Source organism: Oncorhynchus clarkii, chromosome 31, assembly GCF_045791955.1.
Source record: "Oncorhynchus clarkii lewisi isolate Uvic-CL-2024 chromosome 31, UVic_Ocla_1.0, whole genome shotgun sequence".
Classification (NCBI taxonomy): Eukaryota; Metazoa; Chordata; class Actinopteri; order Salmoniformes; family Salmonidae; genus Oncorhynchus; species Oncorhynchus clarkii.
This window is the reverse complement of record NC_092177.1, coordinates 20,296,418-20,321,962: the sequence shown is the minus strand read 5'-3', so window position 1 is coordinate 20,321,962 and position 25,545 is coordinate 20,296,418. Positions and strand designations below refer to the sequence as shown.

Here is a 25,545-nt window from a genome sequence, read left to right as displayed (position 1 = left end):
ATTCACAGATAAGTTACACTGCTGTAAATTGATGTTTTTATACAGTACCTGTCAAAAGGTTGGACACTACTCATTCAAGGGTTTTATTTATTTTTTACTATTTTCTACTTTGTAGAATAATATAGTGAAGACATCAAAACAACGAAATAACACATGTGGAATAATGTAGTAACCAAAAATGTGTTAAACAAATCTAAATACATTTTAGATTGATGACAGCTTTGCACACTCTTGGCATTCTCTCAACCAGCTTCATGAATGCTTTTCCAACAGTCTTGAAGGTGTTCCCACATATGCTGAGCTGCTTTTCTTCCACTCTGCGGTCCAACTCATCCCAAACCCAAACCTCAATTGGGTTGAGGTCGGGTGATTGTGGAGGCAAGGTTGTCTGATGCAGCACTCCATCACTCTCATTCTTGGTCAAATAGCCCTTATACAGCATGGAGGTGTGTTGGGTCGTTGTCCTGTTGAAAAACAAATGATAGTCCCACTAAGCACAAACCAGATGGGATGGTGTATCGTTGCAGAATGCTGTGGTAGCCATGCTGGTTAAGTGTTCTTTTAATTCTAAATAAATCACAGACAGTATCACCAGAAAAGCACCCCCACACCATAACACCTCCTCTTCCATGCTTCACGGTGGGAACCACACATACGAACAATATCCGTTCAACTACTCTCCGTCTCACAAATCTCAAATTTGGACTCATCAGACCAAAGGACAGATTTCCAACAATCTAATGTCCATTGCTCGTGTTTCTTGGCCAAAACAAGTCTCTTCTTCTTATTGGTGTCCTTTAGTAGTGGTTTCCTTGCAGCAATTCAACCATGAAGGCCTGATTCACGCAGTCTCCTTTGAACAGTTGATGTTGAGAAGTGTCTGTTACTTGAACTCTGTGAAGCATTTATTTGGGCTGCAATCTAAGGTGCAGGTAACTCTGGGTCTACCTTTCCTGTGGTGGTCCTCATGAGAGCCAGTTTCATCATAGCACTTGAAGATTTTTGCAACTGCACTTGAAGAAACTTTCAAAGTTCTTGAAATGTTCAGGATTGACTGACTTTAATTTCTTAAAGTAATTATAGACTGTTGTTTCTCTGTGCTTATTTGAGCTATTCTTGCCATAATATGGACTTTGCCTTTTACCAAAAGACACACAAAAACACAACTGATTGGCTCAAACGTATTAAGAAGGAAAGAAATTCCACAAATGTATGTTTATGTAGGCACACCTGTTAATGGAAATGCATTCCAGCTGACTACCTCATGAAGTTGGTTGAGAGAATTCCAATAGTGTGCAAAGCTGTTGTCACGACTTCCGCCGAAGTCGGCTCCCCTCCTTGTTCGGGCGGCGTTCGGCGGTCGACGTCATCGGCCATTGCCGCTCCATTTTTCATTGTTCCATTTGTTTTGTCTTGTTCCCCCCCATGTCTTTGTGTGGGATTGTTTTGTTACGTGTTTTGTATTGACGCGCCTAGCTGGTTTTCCCCCGGGTACTATATTTCAACCCGGAGTATGTTTAATTGTTAAACATTTTTGCTTATTTGTGACTTTGTCGCGCTTTGCACTTTTGCCTTTGGCTGGAGGTTTGTTGGACACTGTTGCGTCCGTCGGTTGTCTGCTTCTGCCGAATAAAGTGTGCGCCTGATCACTACTCTCTGCTCTCCTGCACCTGACTTCAACACCAGTAGAGCACAACTCTCTGCTCTCCTGCACCTGACTTCAACACCAGTAGAGCACAACTCTCTGCTCTCCTGCACCTGACTTTCACACCAGTAGAGCACAACTCTCTGCTCTCCTGCACCTGACTTCAACACCAGTAACACCACCTGACTTCAACACCAGTAGCGCACAACTCTCTGCTCTCCTGCACCTGACTTCAACACCAGTAGCGCACAACTCTCTGCTCTCCTGCACCTGACTTCAACACCAGTAGAGCACAACTCTCTGCTCTCCTGCACCTGACTTCAACACCAGTAGATCACAACTCTCTGCTCTCCTGCACCTGACTTCAACACCAGTAGCACACAACTCTCTGCTCTCCTGCACCTGACTTCAACACCAGTAGCACATACGTTGACAGCTGTCATCAAGGCAAACGGTGGCTACTTTGAAGAATCTCAAATATAGAACATATTTTGAATTGTTAAACAATTTTTTGGTTATTACATGATTCTATATGTGTCATTTCATCGTTTTGATGTCATCACCATTATTCTATAATGTAGAAAATAGTAAAAATAAAGAAAAACCCTTGAATGTGGAGGTGTGTCCAATCTTTTGACTGGTACTGTATATATTAATATATTTTTTATTTATTCATTAAAATATATAATATTATATAATCTGATGTAGTTTAAAACCTCATTATATACTGTAGCAGGTTCTAAACAATGATTAGTCCACTGTGTTACAGCACCTTATCTTCATGGAATAAAGGCTAAATGTGACCCGTTACAGAAAGCTGGGTGTATGATGCACGTCACTACTTCAAAGGAGAGGCATTTGAACGTCCCACCAAATTCATCCAAATTTATATTTTTTCCTTCAGAAATGCCTTCTTTAACTTTCATGTGCCTTAAATAACAAAGTCGTACGTAATCTGTAAATATAAATAAAATGTGAAATCACAACTGTTTAGACACGGAGAATACAGAATCTTGCCTAGCCATGATTAGTTGAGATAATGAGGGGGCTGGGACATTCACGAGAAAGAGAGTCCATTCTGTCACTCAAGACTTCTTTGTTAAATAGTAAATCCTGCTCCGTCCTACTGCCGATATTTCAAAGATCCATTGGATTTACTAGTATTTTCGTCATGGACTACATGCAAAGTGTTGCCACAGATAAATGAATGAGACATATTTCAACGGGTGTATGTGAAGCATCCGCTTGGTGTTTCCACTCACAACCATATCCATCCACTCCAAAATATGAAAGCCCACTGACCGGCAGCGGGAGAAGACTAAACGAGATGAATTTGGCTGAAATTCTGCACATTTTCTCATCTATTAAACATTTGATTTCAATACAGTTTTATGTTCCCAAAACTATAATCTGTTATGAACAGAGTAGACAAAGTTTTAAAAATAGTTTGCAAAGGCAGATTTAGCTATTGCACTCTCGCACTTACCAGAGTAAGTGTTCCCTAACGGAGATATGCATTGCCATTGTTGGGCAGAAGCAGGTTAAGTGTGTACAGGACATTTTAGTACAGCTGTAGCAGTCAACAAGCAATAACAAGCTATCGGGAATTCATTCATTCAGGTTATAACCCATTTTTCTGGAATTTGTCTTTCAGCATAAACCTTTTCTCCTCCACCAAAATTAGTTTAATTTAACCCTTATTTTAGCAGGTAAATTGACTGAGAACACATTCTCATTTACAACAACGACCTGGGGAATAGTTACAGGGGAGAGGAGGGAGGATGAATGAGCAAATTGTAAACGGGGGATGATTAGGTAACCGTCATGGTATGAGGGCCAGATTGGGAATTTAGCCAGGACACCGGGGTTAACACCCTTACTCTTAAAATAAGTGCCATGGGATCTTTAGTGACCACAGAGAGTCAAGACACCTGTTCAACGTCCCATCCGAAAGACAGCACCCTACACAGGGCAATGTCCCCAAACATTGGGATATTTATTTATATTTATATAAAACATTGTCCAGAGGAAATGGTGCCTCCTACTGGCCTTCCAACACCACTTCCAGCAGCATCTGGTCTCCCATACAGGGACCAACCTTGCTTAGCTTCAGAAACAATCCAGCAGTGGATGCAGAGTGGTATGCTGCTGGCAGCAGATGATTGAGGGTGAACAAGCTACATTTCAGCTATGTTGAGAGTATTGCTTGGACTTGGGGGTCAATGAATGTTATCGCTGGTATACAAGGTTTTAATGTCTTGTTTATTTTTCTCTGTTTTCCTCCTTTACAGCTTTATTTGCCTGGAGCGTAGTGTTGTTGTGGCCAATGAGCTTCCACAAAGATGGAACCAAGTTTCAGCTGCTGTACAATGTTTATGTCCTTCCTCCCAGAGATGAAAGCATCCCCCAGACTGGACAAAACCCGGCAAACATATATTTTTGAGAAGATCAGGACTTTTGCAAGAAAAGGCCATGGACATTACATGTCCTGCTCCAAAGGGCTCTCAGGTTAGATTCCTTTGTTCATATAATTACATGACCTGAAGCAAAGTTACTCAAAGGACTAAGTTATTGGCGTTATAGGCCTAGGTCATTGGCGGCTCCTCAGAGGAAGGGGAGGACCATCCTTAGTGAATTTCATACAAATAAAAATAGTGAAACATTTAAAATGTTGAATTATTGAAAATGATCCTTTTTAGATTTAACTATACTAAATATATTAATGTCACCAAATAATTGATTAAAACACACTGTTTTGCATCAAAACCACTCTGTAGGGTAGCACCATGGTGTAGACAGAGGACAGCTAGTTTCCGTCCTCCTCTGGGTACATTGACATCAATACAAAACCTAGGAGGCTTGTGGTTCTCATCCCATTCCATAGACTTACACAGTAATTATGACAACTTCCGCAGTAAGCATAACAGGGATACGGTACAGGGATACACTACATGGATACACTACAACGATATGCTACATGGATACGCTACAGGGACACGCTACAGGGACACGCTACAGGGTTACGCTAGAGGGATGCACTACAGGGATACACTACAACGACATGCTACATGGATACGCTACAGGGACACGCTACAGGGATATGCAACAACGATATGCTACATGGATACGCTTCAGGGACACGCTACAGGGATATGCTACAGGGACACGCTACAGGGTTACGCTAGAGGGATGCACTACAGGGACACGCTACAGGGACATGCTACAGGGACATGCTACAGGGTTACACTAGAGGGATGCACTACAGGAATACGCTACAGGAACATGCTATAGGGTTACACTAGAGGGATGCACCACAGGGATACAGGGATACACTACAGGGATATGCTACAGGGGCACGCTACAGGGACACGCTACAGGGACACGCTACAGGGATACGCTACAGGGACACACTACAGGGACACGCTACAGGGACACGCTACAGGGACACGCTACAGAGACACGCTACAGGGACATGCTACATGGATACGCTACAGGGACACGCTACAGGGATATGCAACAACTATTCTGCATGGATACGCTACAGGGACACGCTACAGGGATATGCTACAGGGACACGCTACAGGGTTACGCTAGAGGGATGCACTACAGGGATACGCTACAGGGACATGCTACAGGGACATGCTACAGGGTTACACTAGAGGGATGCACTACAGGAATACGCTACAGGAACATGCTATAGGGTTACACTAGAGGGATGCACTACAGGGATACAGGGATACACTACAGGGATATGCTACAGGGGCACGCTACAAGGACACGCTACAGGGACACGCTACAGGGACACGCTACAGGGATACGCTACAGGGACACGCTACAGGGACACGCTACAGGGACACGCTACAGGGACACGCTACAGGGATACGCTACAGAGACACGCTACAGGGACACGCTACAGGGACACGCTACAGGGATACGCTACAGGGACACGCTACAGGGACACGCTACAGGGACACGCTACAGGGACATGCTACATGGACACGCTACAGGGTTACGCTAGAGGCTACAGGGACATGCTAAAGGGTTACACTAGAGGGATGCACTACAGGGATATGCTACAGGGACATGCTACAGGGACACGCTACAGGGTTACGCTAGAGGGATGCAAAATAGGGACACGCTACAGGGACAAGCTACAGGGTTACGCTAGAGGGATGCACTACAGGGATATGCTACAGGGACATGCTACAGGGACACGCTACAGGGTTACGCTAGAGGGATGCAAAATAGGGACATGCTACAGGGACAAGCTACAGGGTTACGCTAGAGGGTTAAAATAGGAAGCAGCTCCGTTGAAGTGTGTGTGGGTGTTTATTTGTGTATGTATGTGTTTGTGCGTATATGTGCAGAGAGGATCTGAAAAAGCATTTGAATAGGAGAATACTAAAGAGACAGACTTTGAATGGTGGCAGGCAGCAGTAGTGATGTGCTGGGTCGGGGGACTAAGGCAATATAACTCTGTACAGGCCAACAGTCTCTCAATGGGAGGCTTTGTTTGCTGTCTAAATAGGTGGCAGATCCCACAGTTCAAAACCAGCGTGCCATCACAACCCTACCACCCCACCACAGCCCTGTCACCCCACCACAGCCCTGCCACTCCAACACAACTCTGCCACCCCACCACAGCCCTGCCACTCCAACACAACCCTACCACCCCACCACAGCCCTGCCACTCCAACACAACTCTGCCTCCCCACCACAGTCCTGCCACTCCAACACAACCCTACCACCCCACCACAGCCCTGCCACTCCAACACAACTCTGCCACCCTACCACAGCTCTGCCATCACGGCTTTGCCAAGCAATGGTTCAGGATTAACGCACATCGGAGGGATCATGGCTTTGTGCTAGCCTTTATGATTGAACTGAGATGAGATCTGAGAAACAAAGAGTATAATTAAAGCTAATTTGACTGAGCTGATTCATACTGTATGACAATGGGAAAGTAGGTTTTATCCACAGCTAGTTGTTGTTGTAGTGACATCACAGTATAGTAAAGAGAATTCCAAAGGACTCCCAAGGATACCTGTGAATGTGTAGAAGACATTGACACATCTTCCATATATTGTCTATGAGGGAGTATGCTGTGAGGATGTTAAGTAATACACAGGCAACAGGGATAACAGGGATATGCTACAGGGATACGATACAAGGATACGCTACAGGGATACGATAAAAGGATATGCTACAGGGATACGCTACAGGGGTATGAAACAGGGATACGATACAAGGATACGCTGCAGGGATATGCTACAGGGATAGGATACAAGGATAAGCTACAGGGATACGCTACAGGGGTACGATACAGGGATACGATCCAAGGATACACTACAAGGATACGCTACAGGGATACGCTACAGGGGTATGAAACAGGGATACGATACAGGGATACGCTACAGGGATACGCTACAGGGATACGCTACAGCGATAAGCTACAGGGAGACACTACAGGGATACGCTACAGGGATACGCTACAGCGGTAAGCTACAGCGATACGCTACAGGGAGACACTACAGGGATACGCTACAGAGATAAAGCTACAGGGATACGCTACAGAGATAAAGCTACAGGGATACGCTACAGCGATAAAGCTACAGGGATATGCTACAGCGATACGCTACGCTACAGGGAGACACTACAGGGATACGCTACAGGGATACGCTACAGGGATACACTACAGGGATACGCTACAGGGATACGCTACAGGGATACGCTACAGCGAGACACTACAGGGATATGCTATAGCGATACGCTACAGGGAGACGCTACAGGGATATGCTACAGGGATACGCTACAGGGATACGCTACAGGAATACGCTACAGCGATACACTACAGGAATACGCTACAGGGAGACACTACAGGAATACGCTACAGGGATACGCTACAGGGATACGCTACAGATATAAACTACAGGGATATGCTACAGGGATACCCTATAGGGATACTCCACAGGGATACGCTACAGAGATATACTACATGGATACGCTTTGGGGATATTCTACATAATTATGCTTCAGGGACACGCTACAGGGATACAGAGATATGCAACAGAGATATGCTACAGGGATACGGTACAGGGAAATGCTACAGGGATAAACTACAGGGATACACTACAGGGACAAGCTACAGGGATACTATACAGGGATATACGCTTCAGGGATACAGGGACATGCTACAGGGATATGCTACAGGGATACACTCCAGGGATACGCTACCGGGATATGCTTCAGGGATAGAGGGATATGCTACAGGGATATGCTACAGGGATATACTACAGGGATACGCTACAGGGATACGCTACAGGGATATGCTTCAGGGATATGCTACAGGGATACACTCCAGGGATATGCTACAGGGATATGCTACAGGGATATACTACAGGGATACGCTACAGGGATACGCTACAGGGATACGCTACAGGGATATGCTACAGGGATACGCTACAGGGATACGCTACAGGGATATGCTTCAGGGATAGAGGGATATGCTACAGGGATATGCTACAGGGATATGCTACAGGGATATGCTACAGGGATATACTACAGGGACATGCTACAGGGATATGCTACAGGGATACACTCCAGGGATACGCTACAGGGATATGCTACAGGGATACACTACAGGGATATGCTACAGGGATACACTACAGGGAAATGCTTCAAGGATATGCTATAGGGATACACTACAGGGTTAAGCTACAGGGATGCACTACAGGGATACGCTAAAGGGATGCACTACATGGATACGCTAAAGGGAAACACTACAGGGATACACTACAGGGTTAAGCTACAGGGATATGCTACAGGGATATGCTACAGGGATATGCTACAGGGATACACTACAGGGAAATGCTTCAAGGATATGCTACAGGGATACAGGGATACACTACAGGGTTAAGCTACAGGGATGCACTACAGGGAAACGCTAAAGGGAAACACTACAGGGAAACGCTACAGGGACACGCTACAGGGTTACGCTACAGGGTTATGCTACAGGGTTACGCTAGAGGGATGCACTACAAGGACACGCTACACAGGGACACACTACAGGGATACGCTACAGGGATACGATAATACATAACTACCCTGGACTGAGACTGTAACTACCCTGGACTGAGACTGATAAAATTATGTGTATTCTTCTCCCTCACCGCTTGTCATGGGATTGGCAATGTTCAATTGCGATTATCATTTTACAGTAATGTAATTTGCCTTCAATATGGAAATTAACAAAAATATGAAAAATAACAAAAAAAGAATGAGTGAAAGATGCAGAGCAAAGACTCATCCAGCAGTTATCTGTTAAATGGTCTCTCTCCTTTGTAAACCAATCTGGTTATCTTTGCCTGTAAAAGCCTTCCCTCCTCACTGCTGCAGGAGCAGAATGCCTCAGCAGTTTGCATAATATCCATTAGTGCTTCCCAATAAAGAGCATCAGTATGGACCCACATGAGTAAACACCTAGCACGAATAATCTTAAATCAATAGAGCACTAACAACAGCAGGGGATCCAGGAGCTAGCAGATGTAAGGTAGACTCAGCTATGAACCACAATACAATTCTGAAAGAAACTGGGAATGTAAATGACAAATAATTTGATATGTCACAATCCTACTTTTAAAACCTATTGATAATATCTGACAGCGATGAAGATTAGGGGAAAATACAATTGCATTTAAAAAAAGAAAAGTATTTTATATGACATCTTTTACACCCCTGGAGAGCCAAATTAGCATAAAATGAATGAATGTATCTCCTTCTCTATCTCTAGGGGTCTGCTCCTCAATGGTAACGCTGGTGCCCATGACTAAAACATCCAGTACCGGGGCTGGCCACTGGGGGACCAGGGAGAAGGAGGGACCGGGGGGGGAGCTGGGGGACCATGGGGGGCAGGGGAACCAGGGAGACTAGGAGCCAGGAGGAGACCAGGGGGCTTCTGAAGGTACAGCCAGCTCTCCTCTGCTCTGGGGCGTCACTCTAGGTGCCAGTGGAAAGCAGTAAATCAGTCCCAAATAGCTGCTAACAGCATAGTTCCATTAAACAGGATTAAAGTGGGATTAACTAATAGCGGCCTGAGATGTGGAGAGGAAAGAGGAGAGGAAAGAGGAGAGGAAAGAGGAGAGGAAAGAGGAGAGGAAAGTATTGCTATTACTCTCTACTGAGCACTGGGCTGGGAGAGGGGAGAGAGAGGAAGAAGTAGAGAGAGAGAGGGCTAAAGAGAAAGCATCGCTGAACCAGCCAAGCACTAACAGCACACATTGGTTTCTAAACACACATCATTTTACCGGCCCTTAAATCCCCCAGTTTACATGCCCGGACACTGAAGACTGGAGTGGAGTGTCCATTCTCCTGCAGATGTGATGACATCAATGACTATTAAGTAGCTGAGTCAATGACACTGTAGGAGTCTGGAGCATAGATCTGTCTCCTGCTCTAAACCACTAACTACAGTATAGCCTGATTAAAGCCATCTATCTATTTTACTCTAAACCACAAACTACAGTATAGCCTGATTAAAGCCATCTATCTATTTTTAGGACAATGCAGTTCCATTGCTGACACTACATAGAGTTCATAGGTAACCTTACTGTACTACAACTGTTGTTTGTGCTCATTTATTTGTATTTTCTTATTTATATCTATATATTTTTTGAATATCCGAAACATACAATATACTTGCAGTGAAGCCCTCAACAACTACATCATACCAGTCATCCAACAGATTCCCATTCAGAGCGACACACAGAAGCATCCAGGGTAAATGCCCTGCTCAAGGGCACGTTGACAGATCTCAGACCAGGCCAAAAAACGTGAACCTGAATCCTCCATGATCCCCCCACAGTTCCCCAAAAGCTGTCCCTCAACCATCCGAGACCACTCCCACAGCCCCCCCCCCCCCCCCCCCCCCCCCCCCCCCCAAGAAGATAAAATGTAATAAAAATACAATTAATTCCATTCCTCACACCCAAGAACCCCCCAATGCACCAACAACCAAGAAAATGTATTTTATATTTTTTAAACAAAGGACATCATGGACAACTAAAATCATAACAGCAATGCCAACTTCACTATTACATGTGTGTGTGTCTGTGTGTATTTGAATGAGAGTGTGTGTACATGCCTGTGTACAAACACCTGCACGGCATCAGCCTCAGGCAAATCGGCATTAGCTGTAAAAACACTGCCCCTCAATGTCATTCAAACTTTCTTTTTATTATGTTTAATTTTGACTTTATTTTTTACTTTAATTTTTGACCATTATTCTATCTCCTGCACAGCAACTCCACTCCCAGTTGTCTCCAATTCCACATCCCAACCTTCAGCTTCCCTCAGCCCATCCCACCTATCTCTGCTGGCCACCCTCTTCATATTTCTACGCAGTGTATATCTTTCAACTGTGCTGTGATGTTTAACATACAATTTCAATCCATCTAATTGAGTAGAATCCACAGATTGCGAGTTGAAGATGAATACTTTTACTAAGAGTATTAGTATATTAGTAATTGACTGACCCGGTCTCTCCAGATCTCCTAACAGTACTATTTCTAGGGTCAATTTTAGATCTCTAGGGTCAATTAAAAATCTCTTCACAACTATTTAGCAATCTGTATGGCACAGTTGCCAAGATCTTGGTCCTTCAACTGTTGTTAATGTAAATTAAAGTGAACCAGGTTAAACGTCAAATTGCAAACAATATTTGGGAGATTTACTGAAAGGCTAACAAGCTGCTCTTTGTCTGATTGTGGGGTTGTACCAGTCCACCCACCCAAACTGGGGGGCGGCAGAGCGTTGGACTAGCAACCGAAAGGTTGCAAGTTCAAATCCCCAAGCTTACAAGGTACAAATCTGTTGCTCTGCCCCTGAACAGGCAGTTAACCCACTGTTCCTAGGTAAAATATATATTTTTTTAAATAAGGTAAAATAAATAAAAATAAATAAAAACTGAGAGAGTACCTTTCCCCATTACCCCTGCTGTCTGTCTGCTTGCTCACTAGAGGAATGCTGGGCCAGTGCATTTCTCTTCCTACACACACACACACACACACACACACACACACACACACACCGTTTATCTATCCGCATGGGTACCTAAAAATCATATTTTCCCTAACCCTTAAACCATCACCCTTAGCCATACCCTAAACCTAACTGCTAACCCTAAACCCTTACCCTAACCCCTAAGCTTAAAATAGCCTTTGTCCTCATTGAAAATGTTCCTTGTTTTACTATCCTTGTGGGGACTTTTGTGGATTTTAGGTCCCCACAAGGATAGAAGAACCAACCCCCACCCACCCACCCACCCACACATGCTAGGACTGTTACAGTGACCGAGACCTAACCTTAACACTAAAACGTTATTTCATGTTTTATTTAACTAGGAAAGTCAGTTAAGAGCACAATCTTATTTCCTATGACAGCCTACCCCAGCCAAAGCCTAAGGCAGACAATACTGGGCCAATTGTGCGCCACCCTATGGGACTCCCAATCACAGCCAGTTGTTATACAGCCTGAAATTGAACAAGGATCTGTAGTGATGCCTCAACCACTGAGATGCAGTGCCTTAGACTGCTGTGCCACTCAGGAACCCTAACTAACCCTAGTTCTTAACCATAAACCTAATTCTAACCCTAACACTAATTCTAACCTTAACCCCAAACCCCCTACAAATAGCATTTGACCTTGTGGGGACTAACAAAACGTTCCCAGTTGGTCCCCACAAGTATAGTTACACACGTTCACACACACAAAACATGCCCGCTCATCTTCATCTGAGCACCCGCTCAACCTACTTCTTTCAGTCAGGGAAATTAGGTTCCAGAACACATGACTGTCCTCTTGACTGAGTCTCGAATCTGTCCAGTTAGTTAGCTGAGAGATCTCAGGCTTGGCTAGGGAACAGTGGCCTGACTGCCCTCACACCTTAGCCTCCCATTGATCCTGCTCTCACAACACATCCACGAGAGAATCCCTCTCTATTGACACTGCTTAGCACACACACACACACACACACACACACACACACACACACACACACACACACACACACACACACACACACACACACACACACACACACACACACACACACACACACACACACACTCTTCTCTAGTATCTGTCTGCAGCCAGTCAGCCAATGGATACATCATACCGTGAGCAGGGGATACATGAAGGACTGAGACTGCTTGGCACCTCCATGACTTACAGGAGAAAGGTGTAATCGTCTTTCACATTTGTCATTACTCTACTGTACATCATTCCTATGGACAATATGGGACCTAAGGGATGTGTTTGATGTACAATTGAATACATGCCACAGCAAAACATAATATCATCATGGCATGTAAAGAAAAGCATTACAAAAATATTGAGAAGCAGATCATTTAGAACACTTCAAAGCCTGTGATATCTTATCCTGTCCACATTAGCTGTCTAGGCCTGCAGCCCCCATACGGACAGTAATCTGCTTGGATGCAGTCAGTGGTCTCCAATCCCTTTAATTAATATAACGTAAAGTAATAGCACATATCGGTAGCCATAGAACAAGCTGCTATTCACCCGCTATAGAAATACTGTTTTTACCATCTGTGGCATCTCATTCATCTAGTAACACACAAAGAGAACACACACAGGCGGTGAAAACTGTGCATTTGGAGACTGGCAGACACTGATGGAGCCCAACGACTGGAGGAGCCAGAGTAGACTGGAGACAGACTGACGAGACTGGTCAGGAACAAAGGATTAACTACTCGCCCAACGACTGGAGGAGCCAGAGTAGACTGGAGACAGACTGACGAGACTGGTCAGGAACAGAGGATTAACTACTCGCCCAACGACTGGAGGAGCCAGAGTAGACTGGAGACAGACTGACGAGACCGGTCAGGAACAGAGGATTAACTACTCGCCCAACGACTGGAGGAGCCAGAGTAGACATGAGACAGACTGACGAGACTGGTCAGGAACAGAGGATTAACTACTCGCCCAACGACTGGAGGAGCCAGAGTAGACTGGAGACAGACTGACGAGACCGGTCAGGAACAGAGGATTAACTACTCGCCCAACGACTGGAGGAGCCAGAGCAGACTGGAGACAGACTGACGAGACCGGTCAGGAACAGAGGATTAACTACTCGCCCAACGACTGGAGGAGCCAGAGTAGACTGGAGACAGACTGACGAGACTGGTCAGGAACAAAGGATTAACTACTCGCCCAACGACTGGAGGAGCCAGAGTAGACTGGAGACAGACTGACGAGACTGGTCAGGAACAAAGGATTAACTACTCGCCCAACGACTGGAGGAGCCAGAGTAGACTGGAGACAGACTGACGAGACCGGTCAGGAACAGAGGATTAACTACTCGCCCAACGACTGGAGGAGCCAGAGTAGACTGGAGACAGACTGACGAGACTGGTCAGGAACAGGGAATTAACTACTTGGATGTGTTCTCTACATCTATACATTGGGGGGGGGGGGGGGGTGGTATAATGGAAGCGGTTGAAGCTGGGGGTATGATGGGGGGGTGTAGAAGTTGGAGGAATAATGGGGGGAGAGTAGTTGAAGGAATAATGGGGGGTAGAAGCTCCGGGAATAATGGGGTAGAAGCTGGAGTATAATGGGGGGTGAAGAAGCTGGGGGTATAATGGGGATAGAAGCTGGTGGAATAATGGGGGTTAGAAGCTCAGGGAATAATGGTGGGGGTAGAAGCTCTGGGAATAATGGCAGGGTAGAAGCTGGAACACAATGGGACAGGGATGTAGAAGCTGGGGGATTAATATGGGAGGTAGAAGCTCAGGGAATAATGGCAGGGTAGAAGCTGGAACACAATGGGACAGGGATGTAGAAGCTGGGGGATTAATATGGGAGGTAGAAGCTCGGGGAATAATGGCAGGGTAGAAGCTGGAACACAATGGGACAGGGGTATAGAAGCTGGGGGAATAATATGGGAGGTAGAAGCTGGGGTATAATGGGGGGTAGAAGCTGGAGGAATAATAGGGGGTGGTAGAAGCTGGGTGAATAATGGGGGGGTGAGGCTGCTGGAAAAATAGGGAGTGGTAGAAGCTGAGGGAACAATGGGGGGTTAGAAGCTTGGGGAATAATGGTGGGGGTAGAAGCTCGGGGAATAATGGTAGAGGTAGAAGCTCGGGGAATAATGTTAGGGTAGAAGCTGGAGTACAATGGGGTGGGGGTATAGAAGCTGGGGGTATAAGGGGGGTAGAAGCTGGGGGAATAATGTGGGGGTAGAAGCTGGGGTATAATGGGGGGTAGAAGCTGGAGTACAATGGGGCGGGGGTGTAGAAGCTGGGGGTATAATGTTAGGGTAGAAGCTGGGGGAATAATGTGGGGGTAGAAGCTGGAGTACAATGGGGCGGGGGTATAGAAGCTGGGGGTATATTGGGGGTAGAAGCTGGGGGAATAATGTGGGGGTAGAAGCTGGAGTACAATGGGGCGGGGGTATAGAAGCTGTGGGTATATTGGGGGTAGAAGCTGGGGGAATAATGTGGGGGTAGAATCTGGAGTACAATGGGGCGGGGGTATAGATGCTGGGGGTATAATGGGGGTAGAAGCTGGGGGAATAATGTTAGGGTAGAAGCTGGAGTACAATGGGGCGGGGGTATAGAAGCTGGGGGTATATTGGGGGTAGAAGCTGGGGGAATAATGTGGGGGTAGAAACTGGGGTATAATGGGGGGTAGAAGCTGGAGGAATAATAGGGGGTGGTAGAAGCTGGGTGAATAATTGAGGGGGGGATAGGGAGTGGTAGAAGCTGGGGGAACAATGGGGAGTAGAATAATGGGGGGTGTAGGTGGTATAATGGAAGGGGTTAAAGCTGGGGGTATGTTGGGGGGGTGTAGAAGTTGGAGGAATAATGGGGGGAGAGTAGTTGAAGGAATAATGGGGGGTAGAAGCTCGGGGAATAATGGGGTAGAAGCTGGAGTATAATGGGGGGTGAAGAAGCTGGGGGTATAATGGGGATAGAAGCTGGTGGAATAATGGGGGTTAGAAGCTCAGGGAATAATGGTGGGGGTAGAAGCTGTGGGAATAATGGCGGGGTAGAAGCTGGCGTACAATGGGACAGGGGTGTAGAAGCTGGGGGTATAATGGGGGTAGAATCTGGGTGAATAATGGGGGGGTAGAAGCTGGGGTATAATGGGGGGTAGAAGCTGGGGTATAATGGGGGTAGAAGCTGGAGGAATAATAGGGGGTGGTAGAAGCTGGGTGAATAATTGAGGGGGGGAATAGGGAGTGGTAGAAGCTGGGGGAACAATGGGGAGTAGAAGCTGGGGGAACAATGGGGAGTAGAAGCTGGGGTATAATGGGGGGTGTAGGTGGTATAATGGAAGGGGTTGAAGCGGGGGGTATAATGGGGGGGTGGAAGCTGGAGAAATATGGGGGGTAGAAGCTGGTGAAATAATGGGGGGGTTGAAGCTGGAGAAATAATGGGGGGTAGAAGCTGGAGAAATAATGGGGGAGTAGAAGCTGGAGAAATATGGGGGGGTAGATGCTGGAGAAATAATGGGATGGGGTAGAAGCTGGAGAAATAATGGGGGGGTAGAAGCTGGAGAAATAATGGGGGGGTAGAAGCTGGAGAAATATGGGGGTAGAAGCTGGAGAAATAATGGGGGGATAGAAGATGGAGGTATAATGGGGAGAGGCGGTAGAAGATGGTGGTATTATAGGGTGGGTGTAGAAGCTTGGGGAATAATGGGTGGTGGAAGCTGGATTAATAACATGTGGTAGAAGCTGGGGTTTAATGGGGAGGGTGTCAAGCTGGGTGTATGAGGGGGGGGACTGGGGGAATAACAGGGGGGTAGAAGCTGGGGTAATAATGAGGAGTTAGAAGATGGGGGAATAATGGAGGTAGAAGCTGGAGAAATATGGGGGGTAGAAGCTGGATAAATAATAGGGGGGAGAAGATGGAGGTATAACGGGGGAGGGGGGGGGGCGGAAGCTGGGTGTATTATGGGGTGGGTATAGAAGCTTGGGTAATAATGGGGGAGTGGAAGCTGGAGTAATAATGGGGGGTAGAAGGTAGGGGTATAATGGGGGGGGGGGTGTCGAAGCTGGATGTATGATGGGGGGTCAGAAGCTGGGGGAATAACAAGGGGGTTAGAAGCTGGGGTTATAATGAGGGGGAGGAAGATGTGGGAATAATGGGGGGGCTGAAGCTATAGGTATAATGGGGGGGCTGAAGCTATAGGTATAATGGGGGGGTTGAAGCTGCAGGTATATTGGGGGTGTCGAAGCTGGGTGTATGATGGGGGGTCAGAAGCTGGGGGAAAAACAAGGGGGGTAGAAGCTGGGGTTATAATGAAGGGGTAGAACCTGTGGGAATAATGGGGGGGGGGCAGAAGCTGTAGGTATAATGGGGGGGGGTTGAAGCTGCAGGTGTATTGGGGGGGGTAGAAGCTGGGGATATAATGGTGGTTTAAGCTGGGGTTATAATGGGGGGGCAGAAATTGGAGGTATAATGGGGGGGTAGAAGCTGGGTTTATAATGGTGGGTAGAAGCTGGAGGAATAATGGGGGTGGTAGAATCTGGGTGAATAATGGGGGGGTAGATGCTGGAGGAGTAATCGGGGGTTGTAGAAGCTAGGGGTATAATGGGGGTAGAAGCTGGAGGAATAATGGGGGGTAGAAGCTGGGGTATATTAGGGAGGGGTGTAGAAGCTGGGAGTATAAACTTATTTTATCTAGCACCTTACATCATGCTTGCTGCCAGGCGATGCCCTAGGAAAAGTGATGGGAGATGGGATGCTGCATGCTGACTGACCTCCTTCCCAACTCCTCACGCCCTTCCTTCCTTCCTTTCTTCCTTCCCAGGCCCTTACCTTGTATGGCTCCCCAAAGAGATTAAACCCAGAGGAGAAGAGATCTTCGTCCTGCTGCACCTCCTGAGTCCGCCGCTCCCACTCCCTCTTCTTGAGCGCATTGCGGTCCTGCTCATAATGACTGCATGGGGAGAGAAGGAGGAGAAGACAACACCAGATGTGTCAGAGTAATCACAGCTGTCATGATAGACTGCAGGGCTCTCCAACCTTGTTCCGGGAGATCTACCATCCTGTAACTCATTAATAATTAGCTGGTTGATAAGCTGAATGAGGTTAGTTACAACTGGGGTTGTAGCAAAACCTAAAGGAGGGTAGCTCTCTTAGACACAGGGTCCGAGAGCCCTGCCACAGAGAAACATTGAGATGTGTCTAATAGGCACAAGCTGACACTAAGCTGATGAAGGATAGGCAGCACCGGAGAGAAAGGATGTGGATTGTCATACAAACACCGAATACAGAACACTGCCGGAAAGAAAGGGCATGCTTACCGAAGAGGAGAAAGAAAGGGAATGGTTACCCAACACGGAGTGGAAGGGCCAGCCACAGGTTATTAAGCAACACGGAGCGGAAGGGCCAGCCACAGTTTATTAACCAACAAGAAGTGGAAGGGCCAGCCACAGTTTATTAACCAACAAGAAGTGGAAGGGCCAGCCACAGTTTATTAACCAACAAGAAGTGGAAGGGCAATCACAGTTTATTTACCAACACGGAGTGGAAGGGCCAGCCACAGTTTATTAACCAACAAGAAGTGGAAGGGCCAGCCACAGTTTATTAAGCAACACGGAGCGGAAGGGCAATCACAGTTTATTTACCAACACGGAGTGGAAGGGCCAGCCACAGTTTATTAACCAACAAGAAGTGGAAGGGCCAGCCACAGTTTATTAAGCAACACGGAGCGGAAGGGCAATCACAGTTTATTTACCAACACGGAGTGGAAAGGCCAGCCACAGTTCATTAACCAACACTGAGTAGAAGGGCCAGCCACAGTTTATTAAGCAACATGGAACAGAAGGTCAAGCAGAGTTTATTTTTCAACACAGAGTGGAAGGGCCAGCCACAGTTTATTAACCGACATGGAGCAGAAAGGCCAGCCACAGTTTATTAAGCAACACAGAGCGGAAGGGCCAGCCACAGTTTATTAAGCAACACGGAGCGGAAGGGCCAGCCACAGTTCATTAACAAACACAGCGAAGAAGGGCAAGAACAGTTTATTAACCAACATGAAGTAGAAGGTCAAGAACAGTTTATTAACCAACACGGAGCAGAAGGGCCAGCCACAGTTCATTAACAAACACAGAGAAGAAGGGCAAGAACAGTTCATTAACCAACATGAAGTAGAAGGTCAAGAACAGTTCATTAACCAACACAGAGCGGAAAGGCCAGCCACAGTTTATTAACCAACACGGAGCAGAAGGGCCAGCCACAGTTCATTAACCAACACAGAGAAGAAGGGCAAGAACAGTTCATTAACCAACATGAAGTAGAAGGTCAAGAACAGTTCATTAACCAACACAGAGCAGAAAGGCCAGCCACAGTTTATTAACCAACACGGAGCGGAAAGGCCAGCCACAGTTCATTAACCAATACGGAGCAGAAGGGCCAGCCACAGTTCATTAACCAACACAGAGAAGAAGGGCAAGAACAGTTCATTACCAACATGAAGTAAAAGGTCAAGAACAGTTCATTAAACAACACGGACCAGAAAGGCCAGCAACAGTTCATTAACCAACACGGAGCAGAAAGGCCAGCCACAGTTCATTAACCAACACGAAGCGGAAGGGCCAGCCACAGTTTATTAACCAACACGGAGCGGAAAGGCCAGCCACAGTTCATTAACCAACACGGAGCAGAAGGGCCAGCCACAGTTCATTAACCAACACGAAGCGGAAGGGCCAACCACAGTTTATTAACCAACACGAAGCAGAAGGGCCAGCCACAGTTTATTAACCAACACGAAGCAGAAGGGCCAGCCACAGTTTATTAACCAACACGGAGCAGAAAGGCCAGCCACAGTTCATTAACCAACACGAAGCGGAAGGGCCAGCCACAGTTTATTAACCAACACGAAGCGGAAGGGCCAGCCACAGTTTATTAACCAACACGGAGCAGAAAGGTCAGCCACAGTTCATTAACCAACACGGAGCAGAAAGGCCAGCCACAGTTCATTAACCAACACGAAGCAGAAGGGCCAGCCACAGTTTATTAACCAACACGGAGCAGAAAGGCCAGCCACAGTTCATTAACCAACACGAAGCAGAAGGGCCAGCCACAGTTTATTAACCAACACGGAGCAGAAAAGTCAGCCACAGTTCATTAACCAACACGGAGCAGAAAGGCCAGCCACAGTTTATTAACCAACACGGAGCAGAAAGGCCAGCCACAGTTCATTAACCAACACGAAGCGGAAGGGCCAGCCACAGTTTATTAACCAACACGAAGCGGAAGGGCCAGCCACAGTTTATTAACCAACACGGAGCAGAAAGGTCAGCCACAGTTCATTAACCAACACGGAGCAGAAAGGCCAGCCACAGTTCATTAACCAACACGAAGCAGAAGGGCCAGCCACAGTTTATTAACCAACACGGAGCAGAAAGGCCAGCCACAGTTCATTAACCAACACGAAGCGGAAGGGCCAGCCACAGTTTATTAACCAACACGGAGCAGAAAAGTCAGCCACAGTTCATTAACCAACACGGAGCAGAAAGGCCAGCCACAGTTCATTAACCAACACGGAGAGGAAGGGCCAGCCACAGTTTATTAACCAACACAGAGCAGAAGGGCCAGCCACATTTTACTAAGCAACACAGAGCGGAAGGGGCCAGCCACAGTTTATTAACCTACAAGGAGAGTGGAAGGGCCAGCCACAGTTTATTAAGCAACACGGAGGGGAAGGGCCAGCCACAGTTTATTAAGCAACACGGAGGGGAAGGGCCAGACACAGTTTATTAAGCAACACGGAGGGGAAGGGCCAGACACAGTTTATTAAGCAACACGGAGGGGAAGGGCCAGCCACAGTTTATTAAGCAACACGGAGGGGAAGGGCCAGACACAGTTTATTAAGCAACAGGGAGGGGAAGGGCCAGACACAGTTTATTAAGCAACACAGAGCAGAAGGGCCAGACACAGTTTATTAAGCAACACGGAGGGGAAGGGCCAGACACAGTTTATTAACCAACACGGAGGGGAAGGGCCAGACACAGTTTATTAAGCAACACAGAGCAGAAGGGCCAGACACAGTATATTAAGCAACACGGAGGGGAAGGGCCAGACACAGTTTATTAAGCAACACAGAGCAGAAGGGCCAGACACAGTTTATTAAGCAACACAGAGCAGAAGGGCCAGACACAGTTTATTAAGCAACACAGAGGGGAAGGGCCAGACACAGTTTATTAACCAACACGGAGGGGAAGGGCCAGACACAGTTTATTAAAGCAACACAGAGCAGAAGGGCCAGACACAGTATATTAAGCAACACGGAGGGGATTGGCCAGACACAGTTTATTAAGCAACACAGAGCAGAAGGGCCAGACACAGTTTATTAAGCAACACGGAGGGGAAGGGCCAGCCACAGTTTATTAAGCAACACGGAGGGGAAGGGCCAGACACAGTTTATTAACCAACACGGAGGGGAAGGGCCAGACACAGTTTATTAACCAACACGGAGGGGAAGGGCCAGACACAGTTTATTAACCAACATGGAGGGGAAGGGCCAGACACAGTTTATTAACCAACACGGAGGGGAAGGGCCAGACACAGTTTATTAAGCAACACGGAGGGGAAGGGCCAGACACAGTTTATTAGGCAACACGGAGGGGAAGGGCCAGACACAGTTTATTAAGCAACACGGAGGGGAAGGGCCAGACACAGTTTATTAACCAACATGGAGGGGAAGGGCCAGACACAGTTTATTAAGCAACACGGAGGGGAAGGGCCAGACACAGTTTATTAAGCAACACGGAGGGGAAGGGCCAGACACAGTTTATTAACCAACACGGAGGGGAAGAGCCAGACACAGTTTATTAACCAACACGGAGGGGAAGGGCCAGACACAGTTTATTAACCAACACGGAGGGGAAGGGCCAGACACAGTTTATCAACCAACACGGAGGGTAAGGGGACACAGTTTATTAAGCAACACAGAGCAGAAAGACACAGGCAACCAGACACAAGGGCCACACAGTTTATTGGAGGGGAAGGGCCAGACACAGTTTATTAACCAACACGGAGGGGAAGGGCCAGACACAGTTTATTAAGCAACACGGAGGGGAAGGGCCAGACACAGTTTATTAGGCAACACGGAGGGGAAGGGCCAGACACAGTGTATTAAGCAACACGGAGGGGAAGGGCCAGACACAGTTTATTAACCAACATGGAGGGGAAGGGCCAGACACAGTTTATTAAGCAACACGGAGGGGAAGGGCCAGACACAGTTTATTAAGCAACACGGAGGGGAAGGGCCAGACACAGTTTATTAACCAACACGGAGGGGAAGAGCCAGACACAGTTTATTAACCAACACGGAGGGGAAGGGCCAGACACAGTTTATTAACCAACACGGAGGGGAAGGGCCAGACACAGTTTATTAACCAACACGGAGGGTAAGGGCCAGACACCGTTTATTAAGCAACACGGAGGGGAAGGGCCAGACACAGTTTATTAACCAGCACGGAGGGGAAGGGCCAGACACAGTTTATTAACCAACACGGAGGGGAAGGGCCAGACACAGTTTATTAACCAACACGGAGGGGAAGGGCCAGACACAGTTTATTAAGCAACACGGAGGGGAAGGGCCAGACACAGTTTATTAAGCAACACGGAGGGGAAGGGCCAGACACAGTTTATTAAGCAACACGGAGGGGAAGGGCCAGACACAGTTTATTAACCAACACGGAGGGGAAGGGCCAGACACAGTTTTTTAACCAACACGGAGGGGAAGGGCCAGACACAGTTTATTAACCAACACGGAGGGGAAGGGCCAGCGGGTATAAAAGTGTAGGCCTTTTGAGTTCTAGGCTCTTTAGTCTATGTTGATTCCCTTTTACACCCTTGTATGTTTTACAATGAAGAGCATACTAAAACCAATATGACTTTTTCCCAATATTTCAATTTAGTAAATACATTCCTGGTATATGTTTGCAATAACTGGTGTCCTAGACAGAAAGGTAGGTTTCCATATCTTCATTCAGGTTTGTTAAGCCTGTTTGGTGAGCAGAGCAGACATGTCGGCAGCAAAATAAATCCACAGTGTAACATTCGTCTGCTTTCTCCTTTGTCAGCTGATGTAAAAGTTGTGCCTAGCTGTCCTATGGCTGTCCGACCACTACCAAAACCCTGCTCTATGCCCTCCCATTAGCATAATGTCCCACGCTCCTCCACCTCCGCTGCTGCTGCTCTTTCCAAAGAGGTGGGAGTCGAACTAGCGTAGCGACGTAGCAGCATTAGCATCCTGGCCCCGGGCTATCACCAGGCCCCCTGGGGCCCGCTGGGGAGCTGGGCATTAAGACAGGCAGCAGAAGGACCAGCCAGGGCTGAGGACGTGATAGCAATGTGGTAGTGTTCTGTGGTGGTGTAGACTAGAGGGTGGTATAGGGTGAGAGGGCCAACCCTAAGAGAGACATGCAACCAGAACAGAGCAGAGCAGAGTTGACTGAACAGAGCAGTGCAGTGATGCTCAGCTCCCACAGCAGTGATGCACTGACAAGGGTAATGGAAAGCCTGAGTACCTGCTCTGCTGTCCATCTAGAAATACCAGTTGGTACGCTCTAGATAGACAGCATATTAAACAATACCCAGCACTGTGTGATCATCTAAATGTTTCAGCCATTTTGTTTATCATTTCTTTGTTATTATGATTTCAATTAAATTAGTAGTTGATTGAAGTTGATTGACGCTGATGTAAATGAAAGTGACAAAATGGCTACATGGTGGTGATAATAACATAGTAGGAAATCCCATCACACTTAAATACCTGAATACAGTACCCCTAGAATTATGAACTAAGATTTCCCAGCTTTCTCAAACCAAATAAACATATTTCCCATCTCAAACTCTGTTGCTTTGAAGAACACCACAGGAGAATCCCAGACTTGGGAAGCACAAGCAATTGGCAGTGATAGATATGAGACAGAGACAGAGAGTTGGAATCAGTTTGCCTTCAATCTGCCCTTGCTCTGCTCAAAACACACCTCCGGGTCCTATGGCTTTTCCAAAGCATTTAATCAATCAGCAAATTATTTTGAAAAGGGAGGCCTGGGGAAAGAAAAACGAGGCCCTGTTTCAGGGCGACAGGCGATTGTTTTAATGGAAATAAGAAATAACACAGGAAGAGAAAGAAGGGGAGGAATGCAGCAAGGAGAGATTGACGGCCGGGCCCATGCAGTAATGACAGCAAGATGTCAGTTATCTTTACTCTGGGCCTGCTCAAACCTGCCAGTGCGGCCTGACAGTCTGATAGATCAAATTTCCAGCTGTCATTGGCTCCCGTGCCCCGGCAGTCCCCTGCCACTAAGTCCTGTGTCTAATGCACCAGTGTTGTTATGAGGTGTGGGGTCAAGACTGATCATTAACTCACTACTGTAGAAAGCCAGCTATCCTCTAAGGGAAGAGCGATCGAGGCATGATGTTTCAGTGCTAACAGATATTAGTCTGCAGAGGAGACGACAGTGCTGCTTCAGCCCTTTTTACTCCTATGGGAAATGTGATATATATAAAAAAGATTTCCAGAATTGATTTTATTTTTTCTCATTCCGGCGATGGTTTTAATAGCAGAGAGAGGGTTTTTATAATGATGATGGTGATGTCGATGATGATGTTCTCTGTAAATTGTAGCATTGGCAGCTCTCTTCTCTTCCCCCTGCAGACTGCCGGCCTCCCACCCCTGGTTCTTTCCAACATAACATAAAAAAGCTAATACTGATATCCACTGTAAACCCAATGAATTTAATCTCGGCTGAGCTGTGCTGCACTTGGAAGATAACCAAATAGACCCAGGTTTAATCCCCCTCCCCTCCCAGGCCCAGTTTACAAGCAGCACAGTGAAAAGAACACATAAAGAGATGTAAAGAGCAGCCAATCCCCCCACCATTATTCCAATATAGCAGCCTAAACAACAGTCACTGATTTCTGATTTAGAAAGTGGCAATTATTAATTTCAAGCACCGGCTAATTAAAACTACAGCTAGGCATTTAGCCTCTTTTTACAATTATTTCACTGCTTTATAATTATATGGATCTACTTATCTACTCTATTAGCGCTGGAGCGGGTAAGGAGAAATCTGGCAACCCTTGTCATTCTGATTCCTCAAAGAGAGACACTGTGGTGAATATCAGAAGGTTGGGAGGGTTTATCAGCTGTAGTTCCTGGGGTTGCCAGGTCCGGTGGTATCTGGAGTCTCTATAGAAAGATGTGCTTTGGGGATTGAGACAAGAGGGAGAGGGATGAGGAGGGGATGGGGATGGGTTTGGGAAGAGAGCTAACTGCCTGCCACAGAAAACTTTGTTTGATGTGCGATCACAAGGGAATCCAGTATTCTTCATGCCGAATTCTCTGATATAATTTAATGACAAACAGACATCTGAAAATAGCAAGCATTCCTCTGAAGGTATGAAGTAAAATACAATAACACCTCCAATGACGAAAAGCTAGTGTCTGTCTTTAATGGAACATATTGAACAATATGCTGTTGTCAAAGCCACAGTGCTATGTTTAAGAATGCAGAAATAACAAGACAATAGCTGTCATGCTTTTTACCGTTTTCCTTTCTCTTCCACATGGCACATGCATGAACTTTGCTCCCTATTTCTTAAGTGGGCACAGCCGTAATTACCATGTTGAATATTGTAGGATGTAATGACAGGATACAACAGAGGCCTCTTAAAGAGAACCCTACCATAGTCCAGAAATACTCTCTTATCCACCTCTCTGCAGCAAACCCAGTGAGGAAACATTTTCACCCCAGGTTCTAGGGCTGTAGCCTGATGACAGCTGTGAGGATAGGTTTTTACCCCAGGTTCCAGGGCTGTAGCCTGATGACAGCTGTTAGGATAGGTTTTTAT

General features: G+C 46.6%; 1 protein-coding gene across 1 annotated transcript in view; it reads right to left on the bottom strand.

The window, feature by feature from the left end:
• Positions 1-25,545, bottom strand: part of LOC139390625 (AF4/FMR2 family member 2-like) — a 274,611-nt gene that overhangs the window by 200,149 nt on the left and 48,917 nt on the right. Inside the window, exon 2 of the mRNA XM_071137875.1 lies at positions 17,491-17,611. Within this exon, the coding sequence (XP_070993976.1) occupies positions 17,491-17,611 (121 nt within the window). The remainder of the gene's footprint in view (positions 1-17,490; positions 17,612-25,545) is intronic.